This window comes from Hoplias malabaricus, chromosome 17 (assembly GCF_029633855.1).
Source record: "Hoplias malabaricus isolate fHopMal1 chromosome 17, fHopMal1.hap1, whole genome shotgun sequence".
Lineage (NCBI taxonomy): Eukaryota > Metazoa > Chordata > Actinopteri > Characiformes > Erythrinidae > Hoplias > Hoplias malabaricus.
The window spans coordinates 30,831,135-30,847,341 of NC_089816.1; the positions used below are offsets into that span (position 1 = coordinate 30,831,135).

The following is a 16,207-nucleotide window of genomic DNA, read 5'->3' on the forward strand; positions in this document are numbered from 1 at the left end:
AGGGTGTATTCCTGCCTTGCGCCCAATGATTCCAGGTAGGCTCTGGACCCACCGCGACCCTGAACTGGATAAGGGTTACAGATAATGAATGACATGTATCACTGAAAAAAAATGTCAGTGAAAAATCAATAATTTGTTCTGAATTACAGCTCTGAGTGGAGATTAACAACATTTGCACAGCATGTGTTATATGCTATATATGTTAAAAAAATGGCCTGATAACGCATTAGGAGTGGAGTTCAGGGAAATTTCCAATTTGTGCAGCTCTCCTGTAGAGGCTCTTAAAACCATCCCCATACTTAAAAATCCTTAAAAATGGCTACTTCTGTTGCAAGCTTCTGTGTGTAATAGTTTCCATTCTTACAAAAATTAAAATAACCATTTCAGTTACTAACTATTGCATCAGAAACACACACATGCAGACATCAGTTGTAGATTTCTAATCTCTAGATGGTGAGAACAAAACTGAATACAAAATGTGCATTAAACACAGCTGAATATATTCAGTGCACACTTTTATCACTTCATAAAAAAGCAACAAACGCATGATTCATTATACAATATTGACTAACAGAATTACCTCCAAATCTACACGGCCATCGGCTCAGCCTAATTTGGGTGTGTTGGCTTGTTTACCTGAGCTGCAGAGGGACTGATTATTCGCAGGAGGATGTGTGCTGAGCTGGAATCACTCGGCTAGTAGATGGCTAAGTGTGTTAACTACCCTGAGATGTGGCTTTAGCACCTGAGCTTCTCCTCTCAGCGGCAGCCTTTTATCTTTTTAGTTGCAAAGCACTTCATGGAAGTAACTAACTCACATTTAACAAAACGTACCATTAGGGACAATACCCAGTATATTGTATCAATAACCATCAGGATCCTCACGACATATGGACCAAAGTAGGTCCTCTTCCACAATTCTATTATAAAATTATTATATAATAAATATACAATTTCTAACAGTTACCTTTAGCAAACATAGAAACAAAAAATGGAACAAATTGTTAAATTAATTGAGCATTTCTAGCGCTGTGGCAGAGAAACAACTGAAAATGGGCCAGCTTCATGAATCTTCTGTTTCACCTTAAATAGTACAGCAGTTATGGTCCAGTAGTCCCTCACGAGAAGTAAAAATTAAATTAGATTCGTTTAAAGCAATTAAATTGAATTAAAGCCAAACATGTAAACAATAGGAAGGACTGGCGCCCCCTCCAGGGTGTATTCCCCGCCTTGCGCTCAATGATTCCAGGTAGGCTCTGGACCCACCGCGACCCTGAATTGGATAAGGGTTACAGATAATGAATGAATGAATGAATGAATGAATGAATGAATGTAAACAATATACAGATTATATGAGTGTATGTTTCAAATTTTTTAAAGGGAACATGATATCCTAGATGGTGGATGTGTGATAGAGCTCACCCCTCAACCATCGCAAAATGTAATGGTGGAAAGTGTTCTCTATGGGTAGAGTCGGGCGAGAGGCCTGTGGTGATGTAGGGTCGACTTGAAATAACACAGAGGGGTTTGACTTTTCCCTTCCACCTTTATTTACACACCAGACTTTGCATCAATATTTACATTATAAACATGCGCGCTCCGTGATAACAGACAATTAACAAAACAAAAATCTCTATTAGCAGAGGCAAAAAGATATAACAACGAAAAAGTCACCTGAGTCTTATTATACACAACAGGTTATGTTCTCTCGCTACGGTCTAGCAGAGTGTTCCCCTCTCTTTTACCCTTGTGTAGTACAGGGGTTAGACAATGAAAGTGAAACACCTGTCATTGTAGTGTGGGAGGTGTCATGGCTAAATTGGAGCAGCCTGGTGGACAATCTTCATTAACTGCACATTGCACCAGTAAGACCATGTGCATCCAATGGTTCAAACACTGTGTTCTGAAGGCGGTGCCGTGTATCAGGACGACAATGCACCAATACACACAGTGAGACTGGTGAAAGACTGGTTTGATGAACATGAAAGTGAAGTTGAACATCTCCCATGGCCTGCACAGTCACCAGATCTAAATATTATTGAGCCACTTTGGGGTGTTTTGGAGGAGCGAGTCAGGAAACGTTTTCCTCCACCAGCATCACGTAGAGACCTGGCCACTATCCTGCAAGAAGAATGGCTTCAAATCCCTCTGACCACTGTGCAGGACTTGTGTATGTCATTCCCAAGACGAATTGACGCTGTATCGGCCGCAAAAGGAGGCCCTACACCACACTAATAAATTATTGTGGTCTAAAACCAGGTTTCACTTTCATTGTCCAACCCCTGTATATAGCCCCGCACCCTAAGAATATACCGTTCCCTAAAGAGGTAAAAGGTATCTTGAATACACAGGTTTCATAAGCAATACAAATAACAATGAACTACCTACATTCCAAATATTCAGTTACGGCCATGGCACGTTTTACATTTATTTATAATTTCAATAATTATTAGTTAATATATTTTCCTTCTTCTAGATGCCAATTCTCCCTTCCCTCTGTGTAGAATGGACTCAACCAGGTAAGTAAAACTCAGCATCAAGAGATAGTACTCTTTTCCCTCTCACATGACCCATCTACAGGTGAGTAAGTACAGGTAAGTCTACATATAATGGTTTCTATTGGTGATGTTTCAAAGGTACTCTGCATCATCACAGGATTATTTTTTATTTTTTGCCTTCCAAGTTAAGACTGTATGTTGTTGGCAATGTAGGCAATAATTAAAATGCCATCTCTCATGTTTTCATGGTTATGACTGTGATTTCAATGTAACCAATTGATTATACTCTTAGCCCTAGTCCAGAGGCTCACAAGGCTGCAGTCTGACAACTCCAACGGTCTATTATCTGTTGTGAAAAGGAAAAAAAACATTTCCAAAACAGGTATAAAAACATGTATAAAAACAGTCTGACTGAAGGTCATCACCGGACAAATCACTGGAGCAATGTGCGGCTGCAGAATGCAGCGGAGAAAATTTGAAATGATGAGTAATGGCTGACAGGGTTGTATTTTTTTGTGTTCAACAGTTTGGTCAGTGTAATAAAAGACCACTCACTGTTCATACACCCATCAGAGCCCTGACTCTGTGTGTTACATCTCCACAGCGCTCAGAATTACACTCTCACTGTGCTCTGACATCAGAGACAAGGTAAAAATCCAGCACGGACTCTGTCAACAACAGAGGCAGCACATATAAGTTTATTGTATTGATTACATTACAGTAATTAATAAATATACAACATATGGATCATCACTGTCAGAACAAAGCCTCCATAAAAATCAAGGAGCTGTGTGAACCATAACCAGGCTATATACCACCGGGTGAAAGGCAGGAACACACCCTGGACAGGGCACCAGTCCCTCACAGGGCATCACATATTCCCACCTACCAACACATTCTTTTGGAATGTGGGAGGAAATAGGAACACCTGGAAGAAACCCAGGCAGACACAGAGAGAACACAACAAACTTCTCACAGACACCCAGTCACTCAAGGTGGGATTTTGAACCCACTAGCCCAGAAACCTGGAGCTGTGTGCATTACTGTCAGAAAGAAATTTGAAGCTGAGTTCACTCTATGGAAATTACATTACCTTCATGTTTAAAAATAAATTAGTAAATATATTTTTATTAAGTATACATGTTTTTATAATTTTAAGGGGAACAAATGATGAGGCATATTCCTGATTAATTACGCAATATAAAAATCATGTTTTAATATCTTCTACAATAATATTTTTTGTTGTGGCATGAGATAAGTGCAACGTTGAAGGGTTAATGAATGTCTTCTTGTAGGTGTAGCATAATTAGAAATCTATTTAAAAAGTCTGTGTACACCCTGACGTTGCACTGCTACTCCACAATCATGCTGCTTCTTGCTCAATATGCAATTATATACCGGGAGGTTTGCTGAGTGCATATGTGAACTCCATAGCAACCGAAGAGCGCATATATAAGTGAAGAGTGGAGTGTAGGGAAAAAGTAAATATGCATGTGCAAGCTGAATCTCTATGCAGCCGACACATTCTCAGTTTCATTGTGATATGAGAACACTGCACCAGCAGACGGATCTGCACATGCTTATAATGCCCGCAATGTAGCAATCTGTCAGACAAACAAGCAGCTCAGTGGCATAGTAATGAACACTCAGTGTGACTGCGCATACACTGCCCCTGTCTCCCCAGCGTCCCGCAGGACATCCTGCAGATACTCACGGTTGTTACTGTTGTCGTCCACAAGGATGATCTCTTTCAAGAGGTGGGAGGGGGTCCTGTGCATGACAGAGTGAATGGAGCGCAGGATAACGGACAAGGCCTCGTTGACAAAGATAAAGATGATGCTGACCTGGGGAAGATTGGTCTGGTAGGAGATGTTTCTGCACCTGAAGCAAAAAGATAACAATAGAAAAACCTGACTAGTCTCTACATCATGGGCCTTGAGAAGTGTAGCAATTTAAGATTTTAAAAATAAAAAAAACAAAGCAGATAAAAAAATAAATAAATAAAATAAAAAAAAAACCTTTAAACCCTTAAAATTCCACCATAATTTGAGGTTTCATGGGGCTTCTGTTTTACCTTTCCTTATGTTCTTGTTAGGAATGTGAGTCTAGGATGAAAGCAGTGCGAGGTCGTTATTTGTGTATTTTTTTTCTGTGAGGTTCTAGAAAATACCACACTCTTAAAAATAAAGCAGCTACAAAAGGTTCTTTGAGTGGTGCCATAGAAAATTCAATCTTGGTTCAACACAGAGTCTCTTGGTTCAGTACAGTTTGGACTTTAGTTCATTCATTCATTCATTGTCTGTAACCCTTATCCAGTTCAGGGTCGCGGTGGGTCCAGAGCCTACCTGGAATCATTGGGCGCAAGGCAGGAATACACCCTGGAGGGGGCGCCAGTCCTTCACAGGGTAACACAGACACACACACACACACACACTCACACCTACGGACACTTTTGAGTCGCCTATCCACCTACCAACATGTCTTTTTGGACTGTGGGAGGAAACCGGAGCACCTGGAGGAAACCCACGCGGACACTGGGAGAACACACCAACTCCTGATTTTAGTTCAGCATACTTTAAGTCTTGGTTAAGCCCGCTTTAGATCTTGGTCTTGATGCAGCACAATTTGGGTCTTGGTCCAGCACAGTAATTTCTGTGCTCTGACACACCTAATTAAAGGCTGGTAATTAACAGAGGGATCCAGTGTGTTTGAATAAGGCAACTGGCTCTCTCTGCTTAACTAACACCCAATTTGTGCTGGACTGAGGTCTTCCAAGAATGGAACCGATGATCACTGGCCTAAATCCAGGGGTTAAGTCAGTGATGCCATTTGCCTGGAGCCTTATATATGCACTAAAAGCTCCACAGAGTGGGTACGTTCTCTGTTCAGAGAGAGCTGAAAGCTTTTTCTTGCCGTCTCCCAGACTGTCCGTCCTCCGGCTCTCTGCCAGGCTTTTGGCTGATATAAAAAGGAAATCCCAGCTGGTGGGAATTCATATATTTTCATCTCTTTCTCCTGCATCTAAAATTCGGAACCACACTCTTGCAATTTTTTATTAATGTCACTTGAGATTAAATTAATTACATTTGCTCGACATACTGGAGCAATGGATAAAGGAAGGAGAAGCAGAAAAGCAGCAGCAGCAGGGCAGTGTTCAGAATGAAAAAGAGAAAACGGGACTATCCCAGTGGTCACGAAGAAAACCCTGGGTTTAAACCAAGCTGCTATGGGTTTGGATCCAGCTGATAACATGTTGCTATTTCATATTGCAAGAGATTTAATCCCAAGTTACTCTGAGGGCACCATGTCACTGATATCTGTAAGCTAGTTTGAGCAAAGAGAGAATTGAGAGAGAGAGAGAGAGAGAGAGAGAGAGAGAGAGAGAGAGAGAGAGAGAGAGCGAAAGAGAGAGAGAGAGAGCGAAAGAGAGAGAGAGAGAGAGAGAGAGAGCAAAAGAGAGAGAGAGAGCAAAAGAGAGAGAGAGAGAGAGAGAGAGAGAGAGAGAGAGAGAGAGCGAAAGAGAGAGAGAGAGAGAGCAAAAGAGAGAGAGAGAGAGAGCAAAAGAGAGAGAGAGAGCGAAAGAGAGAGAGAGAGAGAGAGAGAGAGAGAGAGCAAAAGAGAGAGAGAGAGAGCAAAAGAGAGAGAGAGAGAGAGCGAAAGAGAGAGAGAGAGAGAGAGAGAGAGCGAAAGAGAGAGAGAGAGAGAGATAGAGAGAGATAGAGAGAGAGAGAGAGAGAGAGAGATAGAGAGAGAGAGAGAGAGAGAGAGAGAGAGAGAGAGAGAGAGAGAGAGAGAGAGGAGTTTTAGGCTTCACTCCAATTACGAGAAAGAAAGTTGTGCATATCCTGTAAATGCAATCCTCTTCTTGCAAATATAAACTCTGTCGATGATATTATTAATCAAATAGTCTACCAGTAAACTGACTAGACAAGTACCTGTATTTTTATGGACCAGAGAGCAGAGTGTTTGATAAATGAATGTGATTAATGAATTCATGCGTCTTTGATGAGTTAGCTATTATTTGATTAAATATCTAATGTTTATAATAGAAAAGAATAAGTGAGTGTTTGATGAACCAATGAATTTGATGAATCTGCAAATTGACTGATCAGTGAATTTAAAGAATAAGTGAGCCTTAAATAAATTAATGGGATTGACGAATCTCAGAGTTCCTGATGAATCAGTGAGTGTTTGATAAATCAAGAGGATTTGGTGAATCAGTTAGAGCTTCATGAAGCATTCAGAGAGTGTTAAACAAATCAGTAATTATATGATGAATAAGGGTATGTGAAATTAATCATTTTGATGATTCAGTGAGGGCAGCACGGTGGTGCAGCAGGTTAGTGCCGCAGTCACACAGCTCCAGGGGCCTGGAGGTTGTTGGTTCGATTCCCGCTCCGGGTGACTGTCTGTGAGGAGTGTGGTGTGTTCTCCCTGTGTCTGCGTGGGTTTCCGCCGGGTGACTGTCTGTGAGGAGTGTGGTGTGTTCTCCCTGTGTCTGCATGGGTTTCCTCTGGGTGCTCCGGTTTCCTCCCACAGTCCAAAAACACACGTTGGTAGGTGGATTAGCGACTCAAAAGTGTCCGTAGGAGTGAGTATGTGAATGTGTGTGTGTCTGTGTTGCTCTATGAAGGACTGGCGCCCCCTCCAGGGTGTATTCCTGCCTTGTGCCCAATGATTCCAGGTAGGCTCTGGACCCACCGCGAACCTGAATTGGATAAGGGTTTCAGATAATGAATGAATGAATCAATGAATGATTCAGTGAGACGAATTTGTGACTGTTGTGTTAGACAAATGTGTATTTAAAAAAAAAATGAATCAGTGAGTGTTTAATATATCATTGGATGTTTGATTAAGCTGTAAGTCAATGATTCAGTGAAAGGAATTAGTCAGTGTTTGACAGAACAGTGAGTGTTGGATAAATCAGTGAGTGTCTGAAGAGTCAGTGAGTGCTGAACGAATTAGAGCGTGACTGAAAATTCATTGAGTATTTAATCAATCAAGGAATTTATGAGGAATTCGCTATTTTAAAATTATATTCAGAGAGTTTTTAATTAATCATTTTGGTAACTCACTGTGATGAATCGGATACTGTTTGTATCAGTGAGTGTTTGATGAATCAGTGAGTGTTAACTGAATTACTGAATATTCACTGAGATATATTAGTGTTTGATGAATCAGGGAGTGTTTGATGTATCCACTAGTGCATGAGTGATGATTTGTTTACCCATCTGGTCTGAGGTCAGGAATGGGTCTGTCCAGAGAGAGGCGGTCACTGAGGTAGCTGTTATAGCCATAGTACTGAAACTTCTGCAGCGCCACACGACGACTCTCCGGGCCCAGGTCGTGACCCCAGCGTGCGAACAAAGGTGAGGCAGAGTATGAGACTTCAGCCATGTCTTCACTGCCCTTCAGAGGCATCTCTGTGGAGGAGAGAAAACAGAGAGGCTGTCGTTAGCCTGGGGGTCCTTCATGTTTCTGAAGAGCATGTGATGCTGAGAGTACACAGAGGCCGGCTGTCCCCTGACACTTTTGACACACTACTGACTGTGAAGGCATTTTCACACATGTATTAACCTACATGTAATTTGTAAAGAAAAAATAAAAACGTTATAGTCACACTGTCTCTATTACAAGGATTTTTGTTGTAATAAAAGAGCAAAAACTACATTACTTAGACAGTCCTTTTTACTATTCACATTAGTTTTTTATAATGCATACAATAGTAGGTGATATGAAAATTGTGAAGTAAAAATGTCTCAATACATTGTGAAGTCATTTTGTTGTCATTGCCCCAAACTCCATAAAGTATTGAGACAAGTCAGCGTTGTCAGTTCAGCGCACTCGAAATTTAACATTTAGTTTAAAAATATTAATACTAACAAAGCCTACAGGTTTGATGGTGATGTCATATTTCTTATTTGTTATTGGAAGCTTTTCAGTTAAATTTATACTGTCCATATTTATATTGGAACTATATCATATCAACCAAAATTAAGAAAAATATGGTGATATATGGGTGGCATGGTGGCGCAGCAGGTAGGTGTCGCAGTCACACAGCTCCAGGGGCCTGGAGGTTGTGGGTTCGATTCCCGCTCCGAGTGACTGTCTGTGGAGTTGGTGTTGGTGTGTTCTCCCCGTGTCCGCGTGGGTTTCCTCCGGTTGCTCCGGTTTCCTCCCACAGTCCAAAAAACACAAGGTGGATTGGTGACTCCAAAGTGAATGTGTGTGTGTGTGTTGCCCTGTGAAGGACTGGCGCCCCCTCCAGGGTGTATTCCCGCCTTGCGCCCAATGATTCCAGGTAGGCTCTGGACCCACCGCGACCCTGAACTGGATAAGGGTTACAGATAATGAATGAATGGTGATATATATTTTGCGCATATTGCCCAGCCTTATATTTGCACTTGATTGTCTTTCATTTTTTTATCAAAGCGTGGTCTATATTTCTCTCTTTATCTTTCTCACGTTTCCATTTTTCCTTTGTTTCAGTTGTTTTGTGTCTCATTACTTTTTCTTTCTCTTTTTATATTTAATTGGAAATGAACTCACACTATCCACTAGGCCTCATATGTGACCTCACCCACACTTTCTACATTCAGTTAGCTGAACATTTCTTTTACCCATTTCCTGTGGGAAGGCTTACCTTTTCATTTGCTCTTTCTTTGTACTGCACCACTGGATCATAATTGACTAAATGAGGCAGTAATTTCTGCCACCACCATCATCAACAGGGAACACTAAAGGGAAAAGGACAGCAGAACCCAGAGAGACTGTGTCTGTGATTCTCTGGCTGTACAGCACTGCTGCAACAAACACTGAAAGGCTGATGCAGGTAATTAAGGGAGGCTAATTAACAGCAGAGGTTATTTAATTTTAGCCTCCACACTGTGCCAGCCCTCAGCTCCATCATTTATCTTCGCCTTTGCAGCCACTGAGAGTTTGAATAAAGAACAACCTACAACTGACCACAAAAGGCCACAGAAGGTGACAATAGACCTATTTACAGCCCTGAATTGATGTAAGCACACAATGCCATCCTTTAACGGAAATTTGGCCATTTTTTCAAACACAACTGTTTTCTGTCAAGGTTCAAATCACACAGCAACATAAACTCCTCAGTTTATAAAATGAAAATAAAAAGCTTTCTGAACTCTTCCTCGGTGACCTTGGACAGCAGTGCAGCAATGAATAACTGAATAACAGAATATGTAGCAGCAAATCACACACTGTCAAACACAACCTGGCGTCCAAACTATTCCCCACTTCACTAACCCCCCGAAGATGTTTAATCAAAACGCTTCTCTTAGTTGAAGCATGTAGGGGTAGGGAAAACTTTACATTTTGCACTTTTTTCTTTCTTGCCATATATTTCAAGGACAAACACACACACTTAAAAAATACACACTCTTAAGTCTAGACTTAAGAATAACAACATTTGGAGCAGTTGGCTAATGTAATTTATTTTAGAGAATAACCACAAGCTAACAAGGCTCAGGAGTGTGTTTCATTTCACTGGTCATTCTTGGACTTTCACTGAAGAATTACATTAGGCCCAATATTATGACTGAATAATACAAACATATTTGACAACTTATGTCACCTCAGATCTAATCAATATATTTGTTATTGGTCATTTAAGCTTCTTGTTAGATTATAGATTATTTTACTGTACAATCATTTTTTGTTCATAGTAAGTTCATTCATTCATTCATTATCTGTAACTCTAACAGGAATACACCCTGGAGGGGTCCTTCACAGGGCAACACAGACACACACACACATTCACTCACACACTCGGACACTTTTAGAGTCACCAATCCACCTACCAACTTGTGTTTTTGGACTGTGGGAGGAAACCGGAGCACCCGGAGGAAACCCACGCACAACACACTAACTCCTCACAGACAGTCACCCGGAGGAAACCCATGCGGACACGGGGAGAACACACCAACTCCTCACAGACAGTCACCCGGAGGAAACCCACGCAGACACGGGGAGAACACACCAACTCTTCACAGGAGCGGGAATCGAACCCACAACCTCCAGGTCCCTGGAGCTATGTGACTGCGACACCTACCGTGCCGCCCTTTTATAGTAAGTATCTTATGTAATAAATGATCTAGTGGAAATGTCCTTGGCTGATAATTTTTCAGTAATTATTTGCTATAAATGAAACAAGATAATCTATGTGTCAACGGCATTAGTTTGTTTTCAGAGATGCACTGATATGAGATGTCAATAATAATATGATTATGATATCATCATTCATCAATCATAATTCTGCTGGAAGAAATTAAATATGCAAATATTTAGAAAGGTTAAATCATTTCATATAAAATTTCTTGAAGTGCACACAGAAGAACAAGCTTTTATTTTGAACTCCAACAACCCAGAATTTCCAATAGCTACGTGACCACAAGCAACAAGTAAATTTACCTGTGCAACTGAGTAGATCTAGAAACACTCCTGAGGCCACAATACTAGTGTTTTAGCTCAATTTCTGATGGAGGCTTTAAGGCTCTTAACTGAGACACTCCACCCTCCTTTTACAATAGCACCTATTGATCGGGACGACTATGTCAACCGTTTAATCAATACCATTACATTGTACGAAGCGAAGGCAGACAAGTTAAGACAAACCAATGAGCTGGAGATAAATAGAGGCTGAGGCAACAACACAGATTTCAGTATTGACCTCAACTGCATGCCTTTTCAAAGAGCTTGGAGGTGAAGAAGAGGACAAGTTTGCCTTCAGTGATGAGAGTAAATAAGGTTTTTACAGAGCGCTGTAAGACGTCAGGGTAGAAAATTAAATATCCAGAGGCTTAAAACACATTTTTACTATTTTTCATTTTCCCAGAATTTTATATGTCACTCTACTAGTTTAACTAAAATGTCCCCACAAATGATTAATTTATACAATTTACATCATTCCATCCAACTTGCACAAAGTTAAACTAGAGAACAATTTGTTCAATTTTGGGAAAACATAAAAAAATGAGGGAATCTTTTATACATTTAAGCATTCTTTTTTTTTAAGTCGTATCTTAGGGCCTCCATAGCTTTTGAAACATTGCAATTGGTGCATTAAAAACTTGTAAAACTACAAAATCTCTGGTTAAAAATTAACACACTTATCTATTTTTGTTATAAACCAGTCATGAAATTTGTGTTAGATCTATATTACACAGGGAATAGTTTCAAGCTCGATGGCTCAGCTAATATATTCATTCATTATCTGTAACCCTTATCCAATTCAGGGTCGCAGTGGGTCCTACCTGGAATCATTGGGCGCAAGGTGGGAATACACCCTGGAGAGGGCGCCAGTCTTTCACAGGGCAACACAGACACACACACATTCACACCTATGGACACTTTTGAGTCGGAGGAAACCGGAGCACCCACAGGAAACCCACGCAGACACGGAGAGAACACACCACACTCCTCACAGACAGTCACCCGGAGCAGGAATCGAACCCACAACCTCCAGGTCCCTGGAGCTGTGTGACTGCGACACTACCTGCTGCGCCACCGTGCCGCCGTTCAGCTAATATATACACCAGCTAACTAACTATATCCGAAGCATTGCTATAGTGAAAATAATAACCATGAACTAACATCGTCTACACCAGTTATGTCATTATAAATTAGAAAAACAAAAATATTATCACTCAACAGCTGCTTGCTGATGACTTTATTGTAATTTTCTTAAAGTTTCTAAGAAAAACACATTAGATAATAAGGACCACGGGGTTACTTCTGGTCCAGATTAGAATAGGCTAATATTTGTTCGCAGTTATATAAATGAAAATGTTTTTATTGCATGATGAAGAATGGCTGAATTCCTGTTTTTGGTGTAGTTGGAAATAAACAAGAGTGTTATTATTTCTCAGTAGCAGCAAATCTGAGCCAGTGATGCTCAAAAAGAGATGTGAAACTCAGGGGCTATTTGTCTCAGGAGAAACTTCTAAACCGCAGAAAACTTTAGCAAAAGTCTTCATTGTCTTTCCACCTGTTCTCATTGTTCTCTAGGAGACACAGAGCTATTAATGAGTTCCCATTGTCATTTTGTCTTTCACATGAGGTGCACATTACCATTAAAAGAGAGAGAGAAAAACCATTTTATACTTCAACCCTAAAACATGATTGCTTACCTCTCATTTAACTGCCTACTCTATAAACTGACAGCATACCATTATATGCAAATTAATCTCATTTATTTGAGGTCTGCATTTAATAGCACTAACTACAATGTAGGTTTCTAAGCAGACTGTTGACAGTTGTGATTATCTTTCTCAGTCTGAATTTTGTTTACTTGCCATTATGACAGTAAACTTTTGTGCTAGTTTGGAAACTGGCACTACACAATTCCAATTCACTTTTGTGAACAAGCCAATTGGACTGTGGCAAGGAAAAACTCCCCCAGACCATGAGGAAAATACTACTCATAACAGAAACCACTGAGCAGATGAAATAGGTGGGATAATAACCTTGAATGTTCATTCATTCATTCATTCATTATCTGTAACCCTTATCCAGTTCAGGGTCGCGGTGGGTCCAGAGCCTACCTGGAATCATTGGGCGCAAGGCAGGAATACACCCTGGAGGGGGCGCCAGTCCTTCACAGGGCAACACAGACACACACACACATTCACTCACACACTCACACCTACGGACACTTTTGAGTCGCCAATCCACCTACCAACGTGTGTTTTTGGACTGTGGGAGGAAACCGGAGCACCCAGAGGAAACCCATGCAGACACAGGGAGAACACACCACACTCCTCACAGACAGTCACCCGGAGGAAACCCATGCAGACACAGGGAGAACACACCAACTCCTCACAGACAGTCACCTGGACGAAACCCACGCAGACACAGGGAGAACACACCAACTCCTCACAGACAGTCACCTGGACGAAACCCACGCAGACACAGGGAGAACACACCAACTCCTCACAGACAGTCACCTGGAGGAAACCCATGCAGACACAGGGAGAACACACCAACTCCTCACAGACAGTCACCCGGAGGAAACCCACACAGACACAGGGAGAACACACCACACTCCTCACAGACAGTCACCTGGAGGAAACCCACGCAGACACAGGGAGAACACACCAACTCCTCACAGACAGTCACCCGGAGCGGGAATGGAACCCACAACCTCCAGGTCAATGGACCTTGAATGTTTAACTTATATTTTACATTTTCATTTAGAAAGCAATATATCAAGTTATCTCTCAAAATGTAACTTTACAGGAGAAATAAAAAGCATTAAAAATATTATAAGGGCATGATGTGAATTATACCCCTGTTAATTCTGACCTCGCAATGTGATTGGCTGAGAGACGTTCCAGGAGTGTCGATATTGCACAATAATGGCATTCTGGCTGAATCCCCTTCGAGGATACCTCAGCAAAATACACCTAACCAAGCAACAATGCCAGCACTTACGAGACAGGAGCAGGGTGCCTGATGGCCTTTTTTTCACAATTGCAGAATTGGTTCAGTTCCTGTTCACCTAATTTTAATCAATTTTGCACATTTCACCAACATACAAATATGTTTAGATACACAAAATGGCTGTTCCCAGCTAAAGCCAAATAATAATAGGCAAGGCAAGGCAAGTTTATTTATAGAGCACCTTTCGTACACAATTCTGTGTAGGCTACAGACCCACCGTAACCCTGAACCAGATGAAGTGTTTACAGAAAATGATTGATTTAATGAATAAATTGGAGATAACAATAGTTAACAATGGTTGAGCCCAAGCTGGCTGTTATACTGTTTTGTTCTTTTTTATTAGGAGGTGTGCGAAATGATCTAGACGTCGATCCCCCTGCTGAAGTTTAGCAGCGTCATGTTCAGGCTACTTGGCATACTGGATGGATGTACATGCCAGCACTGATTATTAGAAGACATTCAAAGGTGCAACAAGCCCTGTTTAATGAGATAATCATATGTCTTAGAGGAAATAACCAAGCAATTATAATCAAAGCAGACGTATTTCGAAAGATGCATGGATGCAATTAGTTCTTAATGACTGATCTTACTAACATGCACACTGTGAGAAGCACAACAAAATGCTTGAATGGTGGTACAGCAACGAAACAGTGTGACATTTTGCTTGTTTATGACATTCATCAGCCCTTAATACTGCTAAACCTCCACAAATAAAAATCATTTTATCTCATGGTATGTAATTAGTTGGCAGCCGTTCTGTTTTATGAACCAAACAAGGACATTTGAAGTAATGTCACAGAATGAGCTTCTTAATGTGGGCTTTTTAACTTCAGTGGATAGTGTTTATACATAACACAGAGTGCATTTTTAAAGAATCATTTGGCAAATCTACATTTAACAGCCTGGGCATGTTTGGTGTCAAAGTTTTTTCTATAGTGCCAGTACAGTAATAAAGACCATTGATTAACATTGTGCAAACCACATGCCTCTTCACTGGTCTCAAACCACAGGTTGTTTTATTTGGGTTTCATAAACGTACTGACAAGTCTGACATTATTCAGTATATCATAGAGGAGAGACAACAGCAGCCATATAGCATCCAGTGTGTTTGACCCACAGATAAAACACAAATCATGGTACACCATGCTGCTCTGTAGACCTAACAGAGAATTACAACAATTATAATTTATCATCCTCCAAAATAGCAAAAGTATAAAAATAATATAAAATGCAGCACGGTGGCGCAGCAGGTAGTGTCGCAGTCACACAGCTCCAGGGGCCTGGAGGTTGTGGGTTCAATTCCCGCTCCGGGTGACTGTCTGTGAGGAGTGGTGTGTTCTCCCTGTGTCTGCGTGGGTTTCCTCCGGGTGACTGTCTGCGAGGAGTGGTGTGTTCTCCCTGTGTCTGCGTGGGTTTTCTCCGGGTGCTCCGGTTTCCTCCCACAGTCCAAAAACACACGTTGGTAGGTGGATTGGCGACTCCAAAGTGTCCGTAGATGTGAATGTGTGTGTGTGTCTGTGTTGCCCTGTGAAGGACTGGCGCCCCCTCCAAGGTGTATTCCCACCTTGCGCCCAATGATTCCAGGTAGGCTCTGGACCCACCGCGACCCTGAACTGGATAAGGGTTAAAGATGATGAATGAACTCAGGAAATTATTTAGCTCCAGACAAAATCAATTTTTGTGGAATTCACAAGCACTTGAGAGATAAACATACAAATTTGACACAAATCAATTCCTAACGACCATTTAAAGAAAACAAAACGGGGAAAAACACAAATCAAAGAAAACAAGACAGGGAGAACTCGTTCATACCTGGATTCACTGTATGAACTTAAATAATTTACCAAGCTTCTCTCTGCATGAGATGCTTCTCACGGTCACAGACATTATTAAAATGTCTAGCTACAGGGGCAGGTTTCCTCAACCTGATGGCTGCTAGAAGTCGAAATAATATAAATAAAGGTTCTCTGAAATCTGCAAGATATGCTTCTGTTCTCTGTGCATGACTCAGTCATTGAATGTGGCTCTTGATGAGTGGAGGGTGACCCTAAAAGTTCTCGTCACTGTCTCTAGGCCACTGGGGTCTGGAGTCACGGCAGGCATTGGTGACCTTGACTAAAGACTGTTTGCTGCTGCTGTGAACTGCCTCACAGGACCTTATATAACACTGACAAAACACACACACACACACACACACACACACACACACACACCACAGACATCAAAATATGTCTTCATAGGCT

General features: G+C 41.2%; 1 protein-coding gene across 1 annotated transcript in view; it reads right to left on the minus strand.

Annotated features, from left to right (window-relative positions):
* galnt18a (UDP-N-acetyl-alpha-D-galactosamine:polypeptide N-acetylgalactosaminyltransferase 18a) overlaps nt 1–16,207 on the minus strand; it is a 91,006-nt gene that overhangs the window by 41,842 nt on the left and 32,957 nt on the right. Inside the window, exons 2-3 of the mRNA XM_066648631.1 lie at nt 7,726–7,921; nt 4,213–4,379 (exon numbers count right to left, since the gene is read on the minus strand). Coding sequence (XP_066504728.1) covers nt 4,213–4,379; nt 7,726–7,921 — 363 coding nt within the window. The remainder of the gene's footprint in view (nt 1–4,212; nt 4,380–7,725; nt 7,922–16,207) is intronic.